Source organism: Suricata suricatta, chromosome 3, assembly GCF_006229205.1.
Source record: "Suricata suricatta isolate VVHF042 chromosome 3, meerkat_22Aug2017_6uvM2_HiC, whole genome shotgun sequence".
Lineage (NCBI taxonomy): Eukaryota > Metazoa > Chordata > Mammalia > Carnivora > Herpestidae > Suricata > Suricata suricatta.
The window spans coordinates 48815605-48839996 of NC_043702.1; the positions used below are offsets into that span (position 1 = coordinate 48815605).

Sequence of the window (24392 nt, forward strand, 5' to 3'; positions counted from 1 at the left end):
CCGAAGTTCTCCCGGTTGCTGCAGATGATCATGTGCTTTTGATGTTATGTAGGAATTCTGTTTAACTGTTTTCTGCCTGCTTTGGAGACTGATTGAGTACTTCAGTTTTTAGGGCTGGTTGGCTCTTAGAAACCTTTCGGAGCAATGCATGGAATATAACATAATAAGCTTCGCCACAACTGAAAATATGTGTGTGTATTTAAACCAAACCTAAAAAGCTGATAACAGCTGCTTAGAAGTAGTATTTATTTCAGAATCATTTGTAAACATGAGAATAACTTAAGTATGGGTCTCAGTTTAGCTTTTTTTTATAATTGCAGAATGATATTTATGCTGCTGTGTATTAGAATAACTTTTAAATATCTTGAAATAGAAATGTGTATTTTAAGTACTAATGCAAAGGTAAATGAAAAACACTTTTTAAATGTATGAAAATTATTTTTTGGGTAAGAATCATAAATGTTAACAAATTACCTATAATTGAAGTGATTAGTGATTTATCAGCAAGGTGGTTTGGTCAGACATTATACACAAACTTTGGTATACTCTAGAGTGCTATCGCACTTGTAAAATGTTCTTGTCTAACCTGAATTTACATTCCATGGTGATAGCATGGTAAATGTAGTGTTATTAAAGTAATTGAACACACACACACACACAAAAATAAAATAAAATTTCACATAGAATGAGATGATAGGGTATTTATCTTTTTCTTCCATTTTTTAAAACTTAAATTTTAGTGAACATGCAATGCAGTATTGGTTTCATGGGTAGAATTCAGTGATTCACAACTTATATACAACACCTGGTGCTCATCACAAATATCCTCCTTAATAGGTATTTGTCTTTCTATGTGTAATGTATTTTACTTAGCATAATGCCTTCAAGGTCCATCCCATCTAATAGGATGACAAGATTTCCCCTTTTATTGTGGTTGAGTAATATTCAATTCTGCGTATATATACACACATAATACATACTACATTTTCTTTACCCATTCATCCATCAATGAACACTTCATTTATTTCCATGTCTTTGGCCATTATAAATAATGCTGCAAAGGAGGTGCAAATATATTTTCTAGTTAGTGTTTTTGTTTCCTTCAGATAAATACCCAGAAGTGGAATTGTTTGTTCCTGTGGTAGTTTTCTTTTTTTAATTTTAACATTTATTTATTTTTTTAATGTTTTATTTATTTTTGATACAGAGAGAGGCAGAGCATGAGGGGAGGAGGGGCAGAGAGAGAAGGAGACACAGAACTGGAAGCAGGCTCCAGGCTCCAGCTAGCTGTCAGCACAGAGCCCGACGCGAGGCTCGAACCCACGAACGTGAGATCTGACCTGAGCCAAAGTCGGAGGCTTAACCAACTGAGCCACCCAGGTGCCCCGGTAGTTTTTTTATTTATATTAATTTTTACTGCTTTCATGTATTCTACTTTCCTTCATACTGTGATTTTTGGTCTTTTCTTTCTACGCAGAGTCCCCTTTAATATTTCTTCCAGGGTTTAGTGGTCATGAACTTTAGTTTTTGGTTGTCTGGAAATTCTTCACCTTTCCTTCTATTCTTAAATGACAGTCTTGCTGGATAATCTTGGCTGCAGGTTTTCCCCATTTGGCACTTGGAATATATCGTGCTACTCTCTTCCTGCTTGGAAAGCTTCTGCTGAAAAAAAATCTGCTCATAGCTTTATGGGGTTTCCTTTGCATGGAGCTGTTTTGTCTTGCTGACTTTAATATGTTTTCTTTATAACCATATTTTGCCATCTTAATTATATTATGCCTTGTTGTGGGTCTGCTTCTGCTGATTTCTTTTGGGGGTTCTCTGTGCTGCTTGGGTCAGGATATCTGTTTCCTTCCTCAGATTAAGGAAGTTTTCAGCTATTATTTTAAAAAATAAATTGTCCCCTTTTCTCTCCCTTCTTCTGGGACTCCTACAACATGAATGCTATTACATTTGATGGAGTCACTGAGTTGCCTAAGTTTATTCTTGTTTTGCATAACTCTTTTTGGGTCAGCTTGATTACTTTCCATTACCTTCTCTCCTAGCATATTCATTCATTCTGCTTCTTCCACACTTTCCACCAAGCATGTTTCTCATTTTGTTTATTGAGCCCTTTATCCCTGCTATGTTATTCCTATCTCTGTGTTAATGGTCTCACTGATACTCTCCACTCTTTTCTCAAGTCCAGGTAGTATCCTTATAATAATCATTGCTATACATTCCCCATCAGGCACGTTACTTGCATCTGTTTCACTTGGATCTTCAGCCTTGTCCTGTTTTTTCATGTGGGGGAAAAATTATTTTGTTAGTCTCTGTGCAAGTTTCTCTGTTTAATGAGTCAGCTCTGTCTCCTGTTCTTGAGGGTAGTGGCCTAATGAAGAGGTCCTCCAGTGCCCTGTATTGTAGTATCCCTTGCTTCCCTGGGCCTGCGGCGTCTGGAAGTGTCTCCATTGCATGCTGTTGGTGCTCTGCAGTTGCGTCCTGGCTGCTTTATCCTTAAGGCCGGCTGTTTGCAGAGGTTCTCTCTGCCTGTTGTAGATTGTGTTCGATTCCTGGCCTGAATGCGGTGCATTTTAACTAGGTGTTGTCTGGTCTATTTGTGAAATAGGACATGTCATCACTGCCACTGGAACTAACGCCTTGGTAAATTTGTGTTGGGTGTATGGCCTTGGCAGGGGTTTGGGCCAGCATTCTTGGGGGAGGGCCCCACCATGCTGGGACTTAGGCAAGCAAGACTGGGAAGGGTGTTTCCACTAGAGTGCCAGAGACAGGGCTTGGTATAAGCAAGTAAGGCAGCACATTCCCTGGGTACTGCACTGGTTCCCATAGGTGGCCCTGTGCTTATGCTGAGTGGTGAGAGAAGGAAAAGGCTCTGCTAGTCCTTTTATTCCTGGAGGTCTCTCTGGGAAGGCTGCCTCTCTGAGACACCCTCTAAGAGGAACTAACCTCCCTACTATGTGAACCATGTTCTCTCTAGTTTGCTGTTCCCTCACTTTATTTCCATGGGCTGTTTGTCCTTCCTTTTCTCCAGTAATCCCACTGTCCTCCAAGCTCTCCCAGAGCCAAACACACTGACCTTTAACACTCCAGCCTTTAAGTCCCGTGGTTGTAAGAACTCAGGAAATTCAGGCCTCTCACATTCCAAGCCATTTGCTAGGAGGATTAGTTTTCCCTGTGTGCTAGTTTGTCTCTTGCCCTTCTCCAGGACTCTGGCTCCTACCTTGGCTGCAGCAGCCACAACCTGTTTCTCTCCCAAGCAGAATCTCCACACTTCCTACCTTCTTTTATGTGGCCTCTTTTCTACCTTCAGCTGTGGAGCTTCTTCAGCCAATTTGCAGATTGATTTCTGGGGTGTTTAGGATGATATGACGGCTATCTCATATTTGTGGGACACGGTGAGCCTAGGGTCCTGCTACTCTGGGGTCAATTTCCCCTCTCAGATCTTTCCTTTTCCTTAATGTAGGTTTTTGATCACTGTAAACTTACATTGGAGCTGCTTTTGTTGCACACCATAAGATTTGATGTGTTACATTTTCATTTGTCTCAAGGTATTTTCTTATTTCTTGTTTGATCCATTGATAGTTCAGTAGCATGTTTAATCTCCACACATACATCATTTTCCTATTCTTCTTATAATTTTTGTTTTTATACCATCAGAAAAGATACTTGACAAGATTTAAAACTTAAATTTATTAATATATGTTTTGTAGCCTAACAAATGGTCTATCCTGGAGAATGTTCCCTGTGCACTTGTGAATGTTTATTCTGCTGCTTTTGGGTGGAAAATTCTGTATATGTTTATTTGGTCTAATGTTTTCTTGTTGATTTTCTATCTGGATGATCTATTGATGAGAATGATACGTATCCTATTTTATTGCTATTTCTACCTTTAAGTCTTAACATTTGCTTTATATATTTAGTTGCTCCTAATTTGGGTGCATAATTGTTGGGTTGATCCCTTTATCATTTTATAATGAGCTTCTTTGTCCCTTACAATCTTTGTCTTAAAGTATATTTTGTCTAATAAGCATAGCTATATCAGCTTTTGGTTTCCATTTCTAACAATTTCTCCTTTCTCTTCACTTCTGAGCTAATGCACTCTGAAATCTGTAGTGTTTCTAATAGACAAGCATATAATTGGGTCTTTTTTTTTTTTCTAGTTATTCTATGTATTTTGATTGAGAATTCAACTCATGTCTATTTATTGATAGGCAAGGCCTTACTAGTATCATCTCTTAGCTGATCTCTGGCTGTTTTTATAGTTCTCTTGTTCTTCCTCTCTTACTGTCTTGTGAGTTGATAATTTAGAGATTCATTTTTAATTCTTTTCTTTCACATTTGTGCATATATTATAGGTTTTGCTGTGCGGTTACCATGAGTCTTAAATAAAATATCTTTATATCCATGTCTATTAGACACTAACAGTTTAACTTTCCCTTCCTACAACATCTACCCTTTTACTTTTGTTGTCAAAATTTAAATCTTTTTACCTTTAGCATGAACCAAGTACAGTCTTACTACCTTTGTCTTTTAACCTTTATACTAGATTTGTAAATGGAATCACCAGCATCACAACGTTCCAGTACTGTGATTTTAAGTATAGAATCACTTTGGCCAGTGAAGTTTACATTTTCACGCTTTATATTTAGTAATGAATGCCTTTTCATTTCAGTTTGAGTAAGTCCCTTTAATATCCCTTGTAAGGCTCGTCTAGTGGTGATGAACTCATTCAGCTTTTGCTTACTGGGAGACTCTCTCTGAATTCTGAAGGACGGCTGCTGGGTGCTCTTGGTTCCCTCGTTGTGACACCGCACCAGGGGCCGGGTTATGATGAGATCGTGCCGTAGCTTCTCTTGCCCACTCCAGTGCGCGCACGTGAGTTTTCCTCATTTACCTCATGTGTAGGAGTCAGTGTCTGGATTTCCTTCAGAGGGAATCGTTTTGTACCTACATGTACATTCAGTGTGTCCTTGGGAGAAGGTGAATTCAGGAGCCTCCTATCTCACTACCTTCTGTTGGAATGTATATATGTTCACCTCTCAAATGTTTGGATAGCAATTAATGAAGAGTTCTCTATTAATAATTAACATGGAAAAATTTTCATAGGCATTAGCACAGATCTTTTTGAATAGGTCTTTTGACCTGTTATCTTTTTGAACAGGATGGCAGGCACTAAGAATGTACTTAAGTGACCAGATAATGCAATGAAAGATACCATATCAGCTAGTCTGGCCAGCCGTAATTTGGGTTAATCACTTTTCACAAAATGGATCCCATTCTTTTCTAATAAGGGGACTGGATAACAGGACATGAATCTAAGTGCAAATCTACTGTTAAACGAGACTCAAATTGTGAATTACTAACATTTTTATATATGACCAATAATACACTTCTACTTTAGCTTAGTGGCTGACCCGTCATTACTCTTACTGAAAATGAGCTATTCACCAGTGGAATTTGGGTATATTTAGAACTTTCAGGATATGTATTTAGAAGTTTCAGCATACTACTACAAAGATCACTTCCTTTTCATCTTCAGAACCATCTTCAGAACATATAGGAATCACTATAGAAAATTTTAAATGCATTTTGTTAATTTAAACTTTATACTATTTAATAGTCATGATGGACAGAATAGGTGTAATTTAAGACATTTATGTGAGTTTGGTAGACCTATGGACTAATCATACAAAAATTCTGTTAATTCAGGCTTAAAAATATTACCTCATTAAAGACTTACATAAATGTCAATGTGTCCCACGGGAACAACACAGCAATTCTGATAACTGCACCTAAGAAAATTCCTGCTCTGAATAGTTAGAAAACGAAGCACAAAAATTTAAAGAAAACTTTTATAATATAAAAACAATTTCATTTTTTCTTTATCTTAATCATATACTTTAAAAATGATATAAAAGATCTTAAATAAAATTTGGGTAATTGGAATAAGTAAGCACATTAATGTCAAAAGCACAAACTCCAAATTTTATATAGCCACATATTGAAAGGTATCTAATTTCCAAAAACAAATGCCTGACAGAATACGCCTGCTCCCTGGTCTGCCAGAAATGGTGCTGTGATACCCAAGGCCAGTTGCACACAACTTTTTAGAGAAAGGGCATGTTTTACCAGGCACTCTTCAGAGTACTCTACTAATTTGGCTGTTAAAAGCTATAATTCTACCAGCTGTTTTTGAAATACTCAATGACACCAAGATGACTGTAGACAATAGCCTCCTGACAGATACTGTAGGAGATCTATTATTTAACATGACTCTCAGCAGCCCTGGCTTTACAGCCAATTCCACAGGCACATACTTAGATCAAGTTACAGGATACATACTGTTTACTAATTTTTTTTTATTGCCTAAAAGGTTTCTCACTAAGTCTGGAATTATGAGTAGTGGTTTAGGTACCCTTAAACCTGCTTATGGGCTCAGTGTCAGAACTGTGACTTATAGACATGTGGGAGACAGGGACCATCCCTTGGATTCCGTCTACGTACGCTTCCAGTATCACTGTCCAGCACCGTGGTATTCAAGTCACTGGTACGTGAATTCAGTAATTATTTACTAAGACATCTTAAGGTCTTTGATTTTGGTTATCTTGTAGAAATAAGCCAATTTCGAAAGATTTCTAGGCAGTGAAAATTTAATAAATGAAAGGCACTTGCCATTGCTGATCATAATTCAGAAAGGTTGAATTAAGATTAGGAGTGGCAGGTGTTCTGTAACTGCCCACGTATGTGACAAGGAATCCAAGGTTAGGAGTTTAAGGATACAACTGAAGCAAAATAGGAGAGAATATGAGGAATAGGGTTAGATTTGAATATAAAATGTTTTTTTAGAAATTACAGTGATAAAATTATGAGGGAATACTGGGGAAGGAGAGTGACATTAACAAAATAAAACTTCCAAAATAATAAAGCAGAATCCTGGGAAGTTTTTGAGAAGACTGCTGTTGTTCTTTAATTCACTGACCTCTTCTGATCACAATTTTTACCATTCCATAAACTCTGAATTGTGACTAAATAACTGCACATTACTGACAATGTTTTGTGAAAATGCAAGCAAAAACTTTTTGGATTCTTTTAGTCTGAACAACCGAGAAATTAAAAGATCCCATCTTTATATTTATATAATTGATTTTCTTAAAAAAATAAGTTCATTTTGACAATATTAATCTGGAAACCGTAGCCTCCAGCAGGAAACAACTGGAATAACCACAGTGTCATTACGAGCCACAGTGAAACAAACCTGCAGTTACTCTTTGCATCTGAGTAACAAATCAGACAAGAGTGTAAAACCACAACTGTGGGGAAGGCAAACAGAAGATCTACATCAAAACAAAGTCCAAAAGGCAAAACCATAAATATTAGAACGATGCTTCAAAAGGCAATTACTATCACAGGGCAAACATTTATGAAAGCAATTCAGAAAATAAACGCACGCAGATCTTTAAAATACAGAACTCTAAATACTTGATACATTTGGGATACTCTACAGTGCCCAGTTAATAGCTATAAATATTGTTTTCCTCAGGTTATTTCTAGATGCTGTAGAAATCTATTGGATTTATTTATTGTTACAAAACTTTTTCTCAATTGTGAAAAATTAAAATCAGTTCTTTATAATCTTTAGAAAGGAAAGAAAAAGAAAGAAAATCTCTTTACTATAATACAGCATGAAAATAGGGGATGTGCTTGCCTCATCGTGTTTTTTTCTTTTTTTAATGAAACTATGGTGAGAATCCATTTCACGCAATTTTTAAAACAGGTAACTAAATACCAAGTTACTTCTTTTCAGTCCAGCCACAAAACCTGAAGGAACAGATCCTAGACATATATACACATAACAGAGCAGGCTCCTGTTGGAGCCAGCCAGTCTCAGTATCATTTCCAGGAGTCCACAATCTGGCTTGGCCTGTTTGTGTATGGCCCTGAGCAAAGAAAAGTTTTTAAACTTTTTAAAGGGTTGTAAACAAACCAAAAACAAGGGAATATGTGACAACTGTACATGGTCTACAAGGCTTAAAATATTTACCATCTGGCCTCCTACAGAAAAAGCATGCAGACCCTTCATTTATACCAATGATGTACAGAGTTCAGACAGTGCAATTCCAATTCCAAGACAACGTTCATTTATTCTGACCCAGAATGTAGTAACATCCTAAAAAGGGGTCTTCTGATGTCCTTTGTTAGGATTCCTTTTCTCTTTTTTCTTCATCTTCACCATCATTAAAGTTCATCCTACAATAATGTAAAAGTGGTTGGGGGAGGAAAAGTATGAATTTACATTAAAATGTTGGTTAGTTTACAGTACTTTCCCATTTGAAAAATAATTATTTAATGGATCACCATATGAAATATACTTGCCTATATGTAACAATGGAAATGAAAAGGGATTTCACTTATTTATAACTTACCTGTTTGTGCAGGTAAGTGATAGTCCTATTTAGGTATCTTTTTAAGCTAAATTTCAATTTTGATATTCTGGCTTATGACTTAATAACATTTTCTATTTCAGATGTTTAACTTAAGATAAAAGTCACACCTTAAACCTCTTGAGGAAGCTAAAATAAATCAAAACACCAGAAAAACATTTTTTCCCCCTAAACCCAAGGAAATAAAGTTTTGTAATCATCTCTTTCCTGGATCTTTTAGATTTGGATAAAATGTAGCTCTTGGTACAGATGTAAGGCTTTCTCTACTGGAATGGGCGTTCTAGTAGGGTTCTACAAAGCCAGCCAGCCTTTGTCCCTTCCAGAATATGCTGTTCTTTTGTCCTTCTTCCACCTTACAGGCAGAGAATCCAAGAAACCACCTATGTGATTTTATTAAGTTCCACTCAGAAAGCACTCTAACATTCATGGACTCTTTGGTCTGTTTGTGAGTATGTCCTAGAATGACAATGATTTAAAAAAAGAAAAAATGAACAGGTCTTCCATAGAATAGAAAAGAGGTTGCACTGCTTCTTGACAGATAAAATTCTAGGAGGGGCCAAAATAAATATGGGTTCCGATACATCCAGACTATACCAAAAGAAAATGTGCGATGCAAAGTATGTTAGGAAGCTTCAGTATATTTATTCCTAAGAAGTCAATGCTTTATTTACGTTTTTTAAACAAAGTTTAAATAATTTACGGTCATAGTTCACTATGTGTTAAATGGTTGTACTTGTGCAAATTTCTAAATTTATCAATGTACAGAGGCTACATTCTGATTTTCCTATTTTTGAATTAAGAAACTTCAACTTTACCATTTTTTGAGGATTCCATTATACCTGTTTGATAGATATAATGTACATTATAAAGTCTGCCAAAGTCAGCTCTAGATTTAGTCCTTACCTTATCTCTCTTTCCATGATTGTGGAGATTTTTCAATTTCTCATATATTAAGGTAGCAATGTCTTTTGCATCTCTGGCATCTACTTGCTCTCCCCAAATGTTTCTCTAAAATAAAAAATACTCTTCTTATAATCCTTTATGTATCTAATCAAAACATGACATTTCCATCTAAGAAACTTGAATAAATATTCCTTAAAATTCTAAATGTTTGAAACTCAAATTTCTTCAAGGAAATAATGCTGCAAAAGTGGTTAACTCATAATTTACTCAAATATGATACTCTTATGAGAACATGTAAAATAATTTCTTGGAAAAAATGCATTACCAACTCTAATTGTGTCAAAACAACTAAAATATAAACAAAAGACATCCCCCAGGGGACTCAAATCATTCAATCTTATACAGTCATTGGCACAGTTAAAATCTTGAGCAACTACAACACTGGGAAGTAATGTGTGTCTCCTGGTTCTCATCTGCCAACAGCAGGAAGGTGGCTGAAAAGCAGAAAAGGGGGCGGGTCAATACACCAAGCTTTATTTTGGATCTGGAGTCATTTGTTTCCTTCGTCCTAGTGGGAACTCCACACTCTGTTAGGATCTCGCTTAGGTGCGTAACTAACTGCGCACCTGGTTTGTACTGCTTTAACTGCAATCATTATTCTGCTTTGATTTTCATATCTGGTCAGTCTTCTGGGTGCCACCTGTCTCCTGGTTTGGACAGGGATATTTTGGGGTCCAATGTCCTCAGGGCTCCCTCCAGACACATGGTAACATCATCTTTTCAAAGAGCTCCTTCTATGGCCTGATTAATTCTGTGACTGCTCATTATATTCATACTTTGCTAATAACATCATTCTACCTGAGTAAGACCCCTATTTATGTTACCCATTTCTCAGCTATTCTGAGAATTAGAAAGTAGAGCTAGTGATTCCAAAGGGATGAAGTAGATTCAGGTCCTGGCGGAAGCTCTGTTACCCTCACGGCATTGGTTACCCTAGGCTGTTCTTAGGACAGATTAGCCTCTTGGACAAATCAAAGTCCTTCACTGAAGCATCTCGTTGACAATTATGGACTTCTAAAATTCATCATCTACTTAACTCTTTCAAAATATAATTTCCAATAAATAACCTGAGATCTTAAGCTGATATTCCTTCTCAAGAAGTATTTAAATATTTGAAATGTTTTACCATGAATACATGGCAAATCCTATTTAATTACAGTTCTATTGTCAAAAATGTCATTCTTGTACTCAGGAAGATAGCAAATGTCATGAGTACTTTCAGTTAGCAGCTACAGTGGTTGAAAGATACATGCATTTATATAAATGATAGTAGAGGTTATCATCTGATTTTAAGACCCATTGGTAGATGTTTAGTTTTCTTTTTTGGGGGAAAAAAACACTGTCAGTGGCCCGGAGAAGGGAGTTGTGATCAAACCACAGACCCTAACTTTTATTTTGCAGTCTAAACCACTAATAAATATTCTTCAAGACAAATGTTCATGTACTAGTCTACTTCAAAAATATGATAGTATCCTTTTAATTGTTTCCTTTCCTGGAAAAAATAAAAGTAATATGTTAATTGTATTAAAGTAGGAAATACAGAACTTCACAGAAATAGATATCTTGAATTCTCTACTCAAAAAACTACTCTACTATTCTGCTATGTCTCTTTAGTAGTTTTTGTAATTCATCAGTATAAAAATTTTAAAGGCAGTGGATCATATCAACTTTGAGACAGAAAAACCTTTTAAAATCATTTTACATATATGTAAAAAAGCTTCAGTAATATGCAGTAAAATAAGACATGACAAAGGGAGAAGAGACTAATGAAAACCTTCACATTCATAATAAGCCTTTTCAACTTGGTCTGCTAACAGAAAGGCACATGCGGGAACAACTTGTACGTACCTTTGTTTTTTCATAGGGATAAAATTTAACAGTCGGATAGGCTCTGATACCAGCTTTCTGGCAGATTTGAGCATAAGCCTGACAGTCTACTTTTCCAGCTTTCACTTTTCCTTTAATCATCTGAAAAGAGAGAAATGGGGTTTGCCATTCATTCAGTGGGGCATAAACTATTTTGGCAACCACAGGCAATATGATACTAAAATTTTCACATCTTTATAATACTAAAGATTTATTTCAAAAACTTAAGTCTTAATCCTTTCCATATTAATAAGATTGCTTCTAAATTTTTAGTTGCTCTCATCAAGAAAAGCTGCTTTCTGGTCCCCATCCTTGTCCATCATAGCACAAACACCTGATTCTGTCCTCACCCGCCTTCTTCCATTCCCTGGTCTCCCGTGCTCAGGCAGTACTCTTCATGGTGCAGAAGGAAGGCTGACCACACCTGCATTCCCCAGTTCCTGTCAGGTGTCTTACATGCTCTTCGGGGTATGTGCATGTGGTCAAAACAGGATTCCTTTCTTAATTGTACCGGTTCCTCTAGGTACCTCCTTGTCCCCCCCCGACCCCTTTTTTTTTGAGCAGGTTAGTCTTTCATTATTTTTCTTCCCTCATCATCTATCAATAGATTTTATTCTAGCTTCTTTTCTTATTGCTCCCTTCACTGAAATTGCTGTAAGTTCTGCAGTGACTATTTGACCAAACTGAATGCACACTTTTCAGTCTTAATGGGTACCTGACATTGCTAAACATGTCTTTTTTTTTTTTTCTTGGAATTTATCACTATTCTCTCTTGGCTTTCTTACTCTCCAGGCTATTCTACCTCATTTCTGGCATGGAGACCTCTTTCTACACCTGCCTCTCAAATTACAGTATTTGATCACAATTGCATCTATGGTGGACAATTTTTTCACTGAACATCTCCCAGAAAGATTTTATATACAAATGTGTTGAGCTGTGCTGCTGAGCCCCAACCTCCCCTGACTTCACGCTCACCTATGTACTGGCCTGCTTCCACTAACTAAGCATCTTGCATACAAGATTTCTGACGTGGATCCTTTCCCCTTAACCTACTCTTCCTTCTGCCCTACTATTCACTCATCAAGCCATCCTAGACTTCTTTCTCTCTCACATAATGAATTGACCATTAAGTCCTATTCTCATATCTCTATTTATCCCATATTTTCTATCACCATTGCCTTCATCCTGGTTCAGATAATATCTCTCACTTCAGGACACTTAAAATACCTTTGCTGCCTCTAGTTTTGTGGCCAAGGCTGGCTTAGGAGGGGGTGTGCTAGCAGCAAAGCTGCATGCAGAAACACATTTATACTAAGGATCAGAGAAATCTAAAAATGTTGGTTCAAGTTATTTCCAAAATGTTTATTTCAGACGTTGGTTGAGTTGTATCTTCAGTTACTTACAAGGGAACACCGGATTGTTTTTGGTGCTCTCAGTATAGTTCTCTGGCCTAGTTGGCGTGTGTGTACTCTTCCATCCAATGTGCTCTTTCTTTTTTTTAACATTAGATTTCTTTTAATGTTTTATTTATTTTGGGGGGAAAGGGCAGAGAGAATGGAAGACATAGACTCCAAAGCAGGCTCTAGGCTCTGAGCTGTCAGCACAGAGCCCAACATGGGGCTCGAACCCATGAACCGCACGATCATGACCTGAGACACACCCAGGCACCCCTCAATGTGCTCTTTCTAAAATGTCAAATGGATTCTACCATAACTGATAGTTTTCCCCTAGTGCTTATACAGAACTTCTGAACAATATGAAATCTCAAAAAAAGAGAACCAAACCTCCTCCTCTCCCATTGTTTAGTGAGCCTCAGTTTTTGCCATTCCCCTTCTGTCTTTACAGTCTGGTAATACTGGACCAACAGTGAAGATGACTGAACATGCACCACTCTCCTGCATCCCTATCTATTTGCAAATACTGTCCTCTCTGCTTAGAGTACTCTCTAGCCAACCCTTTCAAGTGCCAACCTCCTGGTCACATTGATCCTGAGATTTTTGGTGATGCCTTTTGTCTTTTCCTGGCAAGACTCTTTCTTCCTCCCATGTCCTTGCTTCCCTCTCATTTCACTAGAGAAATAATCCTGCTGTATTAAATATACTTATTTGCATGTTGTCTTTCAATTTCTGTAGCCCCACTATTTACCATAATGCTTCTCACCTAGTGCTTAGGATTTGTTGAATGAGCTTTTTCATATTTTGTAACTTAGTTTATTTACCTATTTTGTAACACAACTAAGTTTAACAGTATACAAAGGAATGAAAATATTTTGTTAGAATTTCTGGAGAAAAAGGAAGCACAAGAGGAAGAGAAGATCAAGTAAGTGGAAAAATCAAAGAACCTCTTATTTGAAAGATGATCCAATAACTAAAATAATCTTTTATGACACCTAGGAACTTTGAAGTCCCTTTGCTAAAAACTCCCCATGGCTTAGGACTGTCAGCTTTAGCCTGGTGAAACTGGAGCTTCTTCACTCTAAGTGAGTGTTTCGTAGCCCAGGGCAAAGCTCCCTGAAGCAAGAAAGCTAACAATCTGGATTAGGTGATTAACAGGATGATGGGGCAGAAACAAGGAAAAATTAGACTGTATTCAGTTTATGCATTCAGTTAAATTTTATAAGCATTTACTGAGTTGGACCAGATTGTACTTTGCCCTCAAGAAGCTCCAGTCTTATGGAGGAGACAGATCTCTAAATATTTATTTGCTCTGTAAGTACACAAATTGGAGTACTTTTGGTACATTTGTACCAAATGGAGTACAAGGCAACAAAGTGACACTGACTGAGAAGAAGAGGGAACACAGAAGTGCCAAAGAAGCTGTGTTTTGTAGGATAAGGAGAAAAAAGATCCAGATGACCAATAAGGAAAAGGCATTTTAGTGAGAAGGAAAGTATGTTCTTGTTCAGCAAACTAAAGTATTTTGCTGTGTCTAAACTGTAAAGTGTGGGGGAGGACAGAGATAAAGCTGAGGAGGTAGGAAGGGTCCCGCTGGAGACCTACAATCAAGGATGCAAGTTAAGCAACATGGTTAATAGGAGGCCAGAGAAGACGGTATTTTAGAAAGATCAGCAAGGCAGGTCTGAAGAAGGCAGACTGGCAATGTGAGACAGTTAAAATGCACACGTGAGAAATCTAGAAGAGATGAGGGCTTGAAGAGAGAGGCTAGCAGTGGACAAGGAGAGATGACAGATTTGAAAGGCACTTAAGAGAACTGACAGGATCTAGTGATGATGGCCTGGTTGGCAGCAGAGGAAAAAAATAGGGAATAAGCAGAAGTGAGTAGTCTCGAATGGTTAGGTAGATGACGTCATCCATCAAGATAGAGATGTTAACTCAAAGTACTAATAAAGAAGGAAGAAATCTACTGCCAAGATTATACTCATAGAAATGAAATGGGATTTTTAAAAAATTCATAGGAAACTTCTAAGAAAAAGAATTATATTTAATATAATTTTATCTGTTATTTTATCTAATTAAAACATGCATGTAACTACAACTTACATAGACAGACAACACTTACCCTAGCCAAAAGCTCAAACTCTGGAGCAAAATTTTGGCAAGGTCCACACCAAGGAGCATAGAAATCAACCACCCAGTGATTCTTCCCTTGTATAACCTTTTCATTGAAAGTCTGAGGCGTTAGATCTACGGATGCTGGAGGTAGAAATCTGTGGCAAGGGATCAAAATTACTTTCGTTATATGAAACCCAGAAAAACATCTAAAATATAATATAGCAAAAGTTTCTAAGTTAAAAATGACTTCAAAGAATGACAATAAAGCACAACTTTGGTAACTTAGAATTCTTTACTAAGTATTTTAAAATGTGAGAACCTTAAAAAACATACAGGAAATTTAACTATAGACATAAGATGAAGGTAAATAGCACTGAATCTATTTTATGCAATGCTGCATATTTTTATTACTCACCCTAGACCCCAAATTCTCAGGGAATACGCATCTCTATTCCAACCATTGTAACTACTGAAAGAAGAGAAAATATGAAAGTTGTAAATCCTATTTTCTATTACTGGATAGGTTCAGAAAACAATCTCATTGCAGCAATTTAAAAGTTTAACTGACTGACTACTTCGCATCTCTCTTCTCAGTTATACCTACCTGTAAATGCGGCTTACATGGCTCCCAAATACCTTTTTTCCTAGCCTTGATGTTTTTTTGTGCTCCAGATAGCCCTAAATGTTTAGCTGCCTGCTGGACATCTCCTATAGAAGCATGGGAACAGTGAAACTCAAAATGTCTAAGGTTTCCGTTTCTGAACCTTCACTCTGGTTATTATGTCTGTCAAATTCTTACGTGCTTTTTAAGAGCCATGTCAAAAGCCACCTCATAAATGCAGCCTTTCATGATTTCCTCTCAGCTGTGATTCTTTCCTTCTTTGAAATTCATGGTCCATTTTTACTTTTTAAAGAATATACCTTATATTCTGCCTTGCACTGGAATTTTCTACTTCAAATACCATGTGGTGGTGTAGAAACAGTATGGACACTGACATAGACCTGGGTTGAAACCCCAATTACAAACCTTAGCAGCTGTGTGACTTCAGTTCACTTATTTGTAATAGTAGGAAGGGTAGTAATTCTTATTTCTCAGGAGATATGTGAGGACCAGTGCCAATAATGTGAGCAAAGGCTCAAGTATAGTACCTGAAACCAAACACTGACTTATCTTCTTCTATACTAGACTGCCAGCTTCACGAACATTGGGATTGTTCAATTCTTTTTTCATCTTCTGAGGTTCTCCCTAGCACACTATCTTAAAACATGGTGGACTCCCCAAAAATATTTGTTGGGTTAACTTTAGTCAAAATAAATAAGCTTAAAAAAAAAAGTTATGTATTTATCTCTACATCCAACTCACAACCCCGAGATCAAGAGTGGCATGCTCTTCTGGCTGAACCAGCCAGGAGCCCTTAAGATAACTAATGGTTCTAATAAATGTCTTTAAAATTTTAGGCAACACTTACTGATACTGAAAAGCTTTATTGGATTTTTGGGGAAACAATCTTATCTCAGGGTATCTCCGAACATTTTCTTGGGCACAAAAAGAATGATACTGTTGGCAGTCTATACTGCCCACATTGATCAGTCCAGTTAATGTCTATAAAAGAGAAAAGAGGAGATAAATGGATCAAAATAATCAAAATAAATTACCTCCATAACTATGTTTACAATAGAAAAATCATTTTGAGATGATTATTATATTATTTACCAGTGATTTTCACCAAATTAAAATAGGTAAGGGTTTAAAACATAACAGAACACTTACAGTAATGAACTGAAAATGTAATGTTGTAGTCAAGGCTTTACTACAATTACTGCAGATTAAATAATAGATTTTATGTACCTTATGTGTGGTGGGGGGATGAAGTGTTTCTAAAATTTAGTGTTAGAAACCAGGAACTAATGAAGGTCTCTGCAATGGTATTTCAGAGTTATTTTTCAATTAGAGTAGAGCCCTGCATTGTAGCACTCATGCCTGAATTTAAAACTTTTACTGAAAAGAGCATGAAATTGTATTATCTTAAATGTTAAGATACTAGAAATCACTTTTAACTCTTCCATTTGTTTTTTTTCTTAGAAATGTAAAAGTTGATTTCTTTTTCCATTCTCATATTTCAATAACTTATTCCCAATCTTTCATCATGATTTATAACACTATGTCTATTTATAGGAAATTTAAAAATTCCAAATGTTTTACTGATCAAAGCTATTTTTTAAGTCCCACAATATTATGAAGAAACTGTACTGTTAAGCTCTGAAAAGAAGTAGAAAATTTTTAATAGAAAATAAGGGGATCTTTGGGTTGACTTTGGCATAAATTCGGTCGGATAAATACCAAACAAGTGACACAGGAAAAACAAGGGTAGATTGCTCTATACCATTCACCTACCAGACAAACCGAATGGGAATCTAAGTGGTGTAATTAAAGCTACTGGAGGTGATAATCTAGAGGTGAGTTCATCTAAGTTTTATAACAATTCTGTTAAATACACATTAATGTTAACTGTTAAGATCTAAAATAAACTACAGTACTATACCCGGGCCATTCTCTTCCACTCTGGCATTAGGACTTGACATGGATGACACCACGGAGAGTAGAAATCAACCATCCAGACTTCATCATGCTTTCTTTGTTTAACTAGTTCATTGAAAGTGGTGGGTGTCAGGGAGATCACTGAAGGATTCATAAGATCCTAAAGAATATAGAACTTTCATTATAACAGATATAAAAAGGTGTTGATCTATTCTTGGCAAACTTTATCACTTAGAAAAGTTCTTTGTTTGTTTTTGTTTGCTTTTAATTTGAGAGACAGAATCCCAAGCAGCCTCTACGGTCAGCATGGAGAGCAACACGGGGCTCAGTCCCACAACCCTCAGATCATGACCTGAGCCGAGATCAAGAGTTGGATGTTCAACCAACTGAGCCGCAAAGGAACCCCCCAAAATTCCTGTTTTTGAAGAATCAAAATATACTTACTGGTATTTAAAAGACAATCTAAAGCTAATTAGGAATTATTTGTCATTTTTAAAATAATTAAGTTTGGACTTTGCCCGTCAACCTTCTGAAATCAAAGTGTACTTTCTTCTTACTACTATGTACCATTAAAATCATCTTAGGTAGAGAAAAGGGGCAACTGTATTTAAGGTGACAGGAGATGGGACAAAAAGCTCTAAGAGGTGCCCAGATGTCTAGACAGGCCATCTAGTTCTATTCTAGAACCAATGAATGGTTTGGAAATAACCCTTTAATTATTAGCAGAAAGCCTACTATTCTATTTTCCTGACAGTCTGACCGGAAATACTGCACAAGCTCCCTAACAACTCACTCCCTCCATATGCTGTTTTAACAAAGCTTCAGTCTACTATGATGGGGTTATAGTAACAAAAGTGTTAGCTTCACTGAGTAAATAATTATAAATAATACAACACAAAACTAAAAACTATTTAAAAACAACTTAGGGGTGCCTGGGTGGCTCAGTTGGTTAAGCATTCAACTCTTGATCTTGGCTCAGGCTATGATCTCATGGTTCATGAGGCTCTGCGATCACAGCACAAGCCTACTGGGGTTTTTCCCCTTCCTCTCTGATCCTCCCCGACTTGCTTGGTGTTTCAAAATACGATACTTTAAATTACCTCTATAACTGACAATACTGTAACTTAATTTAAAATACCTCTATGAATTCCAAGATCTGTTCGGCAGAGTGATGTCCTTCGTATTCATGAACATTGGACTGGTTGAATACCACTGTTGTTGGATAAGCTTGAATGTTATACTGTTAGGAATGAGAATACAAATGAAAGATTTTATGCATTTTACCTAGTTTCAAATTTATAACCAGCTTGCTTTTAAGTAACAAGAACATTTAAAAAGTCCATTGCTAAATTGCTGGGTTACTGAAAAATTTTGAGCTTGGCTAAATTTGGCAAAGAAAATGGATTTATAGTTGTACTGATAAATTACCCTTTTAAAAAAAAAAATATATATATAGCTGCTCCATTAGCCACAGAATCCATAGGCAATGAAACGTTGAAAACTGAGCATGGGCCCTTTTGACTCTCTTGAACTAAGTAAAGAACAGGCTCATCTCTGGCTTGAGTCTTTTTGAAACCATAAGACTCCAATTTGTCTAGAAGAAAATAAAGGAAACAAAGGAGCAAGGATAATAATGTGTATACAACCATATTTTAAGTTAAGGAATTATGACTCATTTTCCTAAGAATATAGTCACCTTTTATTCTTCTTTCAAGATAGTTTTTATGGTACAAAATACTTGGTAATTTCCTCCTCAGAATTACTATAAACGCTGGCCCAGGAAGCATTTTTTTGACGTTTTAATTTTTCTAAAAGTTAATAAGCATATCTCTGTGAATTTACTGTACTAAACTTAGTATCCTTAAAGTTGACAAGCACTCAGGAGCAAACTGGAATCTTTGACTAGAATTCAAAAATAATTTTAGGAAAAACAATGGAAATATTTATCAAAATTTTGTAAAATGCACATCAATTCAAATAACTCATTAGATATAATAGTTGTTTTGTTAATCTACTTAGTGATTAGCAAGTGTTGTGAATCTTATTAGCACTTACATATGTAGCTTCTAGTCTATTCTTCATAACAACTCTATTCAGAATCTAAAATTCTAAGTCAACTTTACAGAGGAGAAAACTGAAGTTTCAAGAGGGTATCTGACTTGATTAATGTCCACCAACTAGTGAGTAATGACTCCTGGCCTCTACTGCAGGTGAATTTGACACCACAGTTTTAAATCCTCACATTTTTCCTCAATTATCTAAAGAATATTTTAATAGTTAAAATAAAAAGAAAAACTAGAAGAATTCAAATTAAGGTAATTTGTTTATCACATTAAGTTTGTATCTTGCTTAGCATATTTTCAAAGTCACATATAAGACATTCAAAACCAAAGGCCTTATTTTTAAAACATAGTTGAGTTAAATTTCAAACAGAATGAAGACAGAAATCATCTAAATGCCACACCTCCCTTCCCTATATTTAAGGAAGATTAACTTTATCACACTGGCAGACTGCTAGACATTCTTTTTTCTTGATCCCATTTCCTTTCCTTCCTGAAAGTAGGAGCAATCAATGTCCTCAAATAAGTATGTATCTGTCCCTTCCACTGATGTTTTCATACTTTGCAACATGCTCATGTATCCCTGTGCAGTACGGTAAAATGTTTGCCAATTTAAAAATTTTCTGTAATTCTATCATACTCTGTAAGCTATTCTGCAACTTGCTTTTGTCACCTTACAGTGTATTTTTGAGACCTATCCATGCTGGTGAAGATAGATCTAGTTTTAAATAATCTATGATATTCCACTGTGTGACTGGATAATTTATCAACGTACTTGGGATTGTCAGATTTCTAAATTTTTGTTAATTTGATGGATTGTTGTAATTTGTACTTTCCTGATGATTAGTGAAATAAAACATTTTTTTTATATTGGAATTCTTTTTCTATAAAAAATGTCTAAACTTTCTTAGGCAATAGTTTTAACATTTAATGTAGTCAAAATCATTCACATTAATTTTTACCTTGTGTGTGTGCACTGAGAATTACTCCTCACATAGATGCCATAAAGATTCCACACTACAATCACTTCTACTATGTTTTTAAAACCTATTGTCTTCTTTATCTTTCCTTTCCCCTCTTCTGTTTATCCTTTTTAAAAAGTTTGCTTATATAAAATATTTAAAATATACACAAGAGCAGAGAGCAAGAAATTCTCAAATCCTCCTGTAGCTATAACAATCATCTGTTCATGGCCACACTTTCATCCATTCTTCCTTCCAACTCTACCCCTGCACCAAGATTATTTTAAAGCAAATTCCAGGTGATATATCATTTTATCCGTATTTCAGCATATTTAAACTCTACGGACTTTCCCCTAAATGCAACTACATTATCATTTTCACACCTACAAATGAATAATTCCTGATAATTATCAGATACCCTGTCAGTGTTCAAATTTCCCCAATTATTGCTTACTCATTTTTCTAGCAGTAGCTTTGAATGGCATCCAAACAAGAAGACCTTAACACTTCATTAAAAGGGTATGCCTTTTGAGTCTCTCTAATCTCTTCTGCTTTTCAGTGTATCTGTCCAATAAATTAGGTGTTTGCTCTGTAAAATCCTCTACATGCTAGGACTTGCAGATTTCATGCCCATGCGGTCACTTATCATATGCCTCTATCATCAGATGTCCTCAACACTGATGTCACAGCTCGATTTTATTTAGGTTTCATATACTTGTTCCAAGTATTTTTATACATGGTTTTATATAGAGTTTCATCATGAGGTACATAATTTCTAGTTATTCTTGGAATGAAGAATGAATAATTAACCTAAAAACATATTTTTATGTATATGAAAGTTTCAAAAAGCTTGTTCATTTTTAAAATTTCTAGCTACTAACTACACTTAGAAGACAATTATGAGGAAAATCTAGAATTAATATCACTTTTTGGGAGTCTTTAGTTTAAGTCAAAAATTATAAAGATTTTAAATAAAGACCATGTATTTTATCAGTTTGATAAATAAGACCATGTCTACATTCAATTATTTATGTTGTCTATTCATGTTTTAACCCAATCAAAATTTTATATCATTTTGTTGAAACTGTTCAAATAATGTTACTAAAGAGAGCTTTTGTCACTATAACTTAAAAACTATTTTACAACAATGGTGATTAGAATAACTATTTTACACTTGGCCTTACCATGTTACAGAGTCCTTCGTGAACCGTACAATCTAGTGTACCAAACTTAAGCTGTCCATAAAGATGCTTTGATGCTTTTCGTAACTCTGGCAATAAAGCTCGACACGGTGGACACCACTATAAAAGAAAAAAATATTCATAAACACTGAACAAATTAAACAAAAAGCCACATTTCTGCAACAAGCGATATATGCTAGGTAAACCTAAATACTTGGTAGCAAATTGTATGTGTTTGTATGTATTTAATCCTTAGAGAGGCAAGTACATCCCTTATCTTGTAGAAGCAGTAATTGAGTAACATAATTCTAGTGTTCAAAATTATATAGCAAATGTCTTTTTGCTGTGACCAGAGAAAATCTGAAACATAGATACTTGAAAGAAAAATAACTTACTGGTGCAAAAAAATCAACAAGCCACGGTTCCTTGTCATTGGCAGGAAAATTCTGAGGTCCAAGTGTGGTAACATGAGAATTAACACTTTCTTTGGCAAAGGCAAGTATATCATATAGAATCTTCTTTCCTTTGAAAGTGGAATAAGAAAAAAAATTAAAATCCACATTTTGCCTTTTTATCCATAGAAACATTTCAAAGTTTTTAAAGAAAGGAAAGATTTAAAGATTTCCCAGAGTAGTACTGGCCTTCTTTCTTTGCTGTTGTCGAGACCAATTAGACTACTGCCTAAACTCAATCTTGCCTATTACAATACCAAACTGGTTTTTGAGCACTAGCTTCCTTAACTAAACATTTTTCACACTGCTACCACAGTCACTTTATAAATTATCTGATTATACTGTTGCTTGCTTAAAGGCCTTTGATGATTTACTATTGCCTAAAGAATATACTCCTTGGCTTGGCAAAAAATGATTTTCTCAACTAGCACACAGTCCCTTTTCCCATTTGCCCTCTGATTTTTTCATTCAATAGGGAATATTAAGTCAAACACCTATTATGTGTCATCCAGTTTTAAATGTCACAGGGCGTGCAAAAATAAAAAGATACAGTCCTTCTCAGAGTGGAGGAGGGGCAGAGAGGGAGACACAGAATCCAAAGCAGGCTCCAGGCTCTGAGCTGTCAGCAGAGCCTGATGTGGGGCTTGAACCCATGAGATCATGGCCTGACCCGAAGTCACAAGTTTAATTGACTGAGCCACCCAGGTACCCCAAAAGTGAATTATTTTAAAAAGAAGAATAAAGGGAATGGAACAACTAACTATAAGATCTTTATATCTTTCTCCAAAAGAAACCTATTTACTAATAAAACCAAAGTTACTTACAGTGAGTATGTTTATACATAGCAAAGTACAAAGAACCACAAAAGAGCCAAAGTGATTGTAAGAAAGAAAAACAAAGCTAGAGGTATCATGCTCCCTGATTTCAAGATACACTACAAAGCTGTAGCAAACCAAACAGTATGGTACTGGCACAAAAACAGACACTTAGTTCAATGAAACAGCATAGAGAGCCTGGAAATAAACCCATGCTCATATGGTCAATCTCTGACAAAGAAGGCAAGGATATACAATGGGGAAATGACAGTCTGCTCAGCAAGTGCTGTTGGGAAAACTGGACAGCTACATGCAAAAGAATAAAACTCAACCACTCTCTTATACCATACACAAAAATAAGCTCAAAATGGATCAAAGACCTAAATGGGGAACCTGAAACCATGGAAATCCTAGAAGGAAACATAATCTACCATTACCTTAACAATAATTTTTCCAGACCTGTCTACTGAGGCAAGAAAAACAAAAGCAAAAATTAACTATTAGGATACACCGAAATAAAAACTTTTGCAAAGTAAAAAAAAAAAAAAAATCAGCCAAGCTACTGAATGGGAGAAGATATTTTCAAATAACATACCTAATAAGGGGTTAATACCCAAAATGTACAAAGAACTCTTACAACTCTATACACACACACACACACACACACACACACACACACACTCCAATTATAACTGAGCAGAGGACCTGAAGAGAGATTTTTTCAAAGAAGCCACACAAATGGCTAACAGACCAATGAAATGGTGCTTACTCAACATCATTCATCATCAGGGGAAAGCAAATTAAAACCACAATGAGACACCACCTTACACTTGTCAGAGCAACTAATACCAAAAAGCAAGAAATAGCCAGAGTGGAGAAAAAAAGAGCCCTCATGTACTCTTGGTAGGCACTTCGGAAAACAGTATAGGGGTTCCTCCAAAAATTAAAAGTAAAAATGCCACACAATCCAGTAATCCCACTACTGAGTATTTATATATTACCCAAAGAAAACAAAAACACTAATCTGAAAAGATACCTGCACCCCGTGCTCACTGCAGCATTTTTACGACAGCCAAAGTAACCCAAGTGTCCATCGACAGATGGCGATAATGGGGCGGGGGGCGGGGGATGGGCAAAATGGAGTGGGAGCTATAGATCTGTAGCTCTGGAATGAGTAAGTCATGGAGTATAGCATAGGGAATACAGTCAACGGTATTATTAATACCACCACATGATGACAGACGAGAACTACACTGCGGTGAGCAGAGCATAATGTACAGAGTAGTGGAATCACTGTTGTACACCTGAAACTAATGTAACACTGTGTCAACTACATTTCAGTTAGAAATAAAGTAGAAAGTACAAATAAATTATTATCTGAAAATACATATTTTTATCATTTTTTCCCTTCTTACCATGATGAATTTCATATTCTTTGGTTCCTTGTCCTTTAAATACTGCTAGACACGGCTGAAACACATAGAGATTACTGCAGATGTCTGGTGCAGAGGAGCAGTCAAACTTGCCAACCTAAAGGAGAAAATTTAATTTGATGAAAACAAAATCTTATGCATTCTTTTTTTTTTTTTTTTTTTTTTTTT

The 24392-nt window shown here is 36.0% G+C and overlaps 1 protein-coding gene across 3 annotated transcripts in view; it reads right to left on the reverse strand.

Annotated features, from left to right (window-relative positions):
- Window positions 1-6938: 6938 nt before the first annotated feature.
- Window positions 6939-24392, reverse strand: part of DNAJC10 (DnaJ heat shock protein family (Hsp40) member C10) — a 50019-nt gene continuing 32565 nt past the window's right edge. For all 3 annotated transcript variants that reach the window (XM_029934292.1, XM_029934294.1, XM_029934293.1), the window contains 11 exons: window positions 24207-24321; window positions 21920-22047; window positions 21528-21644; window positions 18460-18561; window positions 17326-17481; window positions 16252-16385; window positions 15198-15251; window positions 14790-14937; window positions 11253-11372; window positions 9345-9449; window positions 6939-8247 (listed from right to left, as the gene is read on the reverse strand). In XM_029934292.1, the coding sequence (XP_029790152.1) occupies window positions 8236-8247; window positions 9345-9449; window positions 11253-11372; window positions 14790-14937; window positions 15198-15251; window positions 16252-16385; window positions 17326-17481; window positions 18460-18561; window positions 21528-21644; window positions 21920-22047; window positions 24207-24321 (1191 nt within the window). In that variant the 3' untranslated portion in view covers window positions 6939-8235. The remainder of the gene's footprint in view (window positions 8248-9344; window positions 9450-11252; window positions 11373-14789; window positions 14938-15197; window positions 15252-16251; window positions 16386-17325; window positions 17482-18459; window positions 18562-21527; window positions 21645-21919; window positions 22048-24206; window positions 24322-24392) is intronic.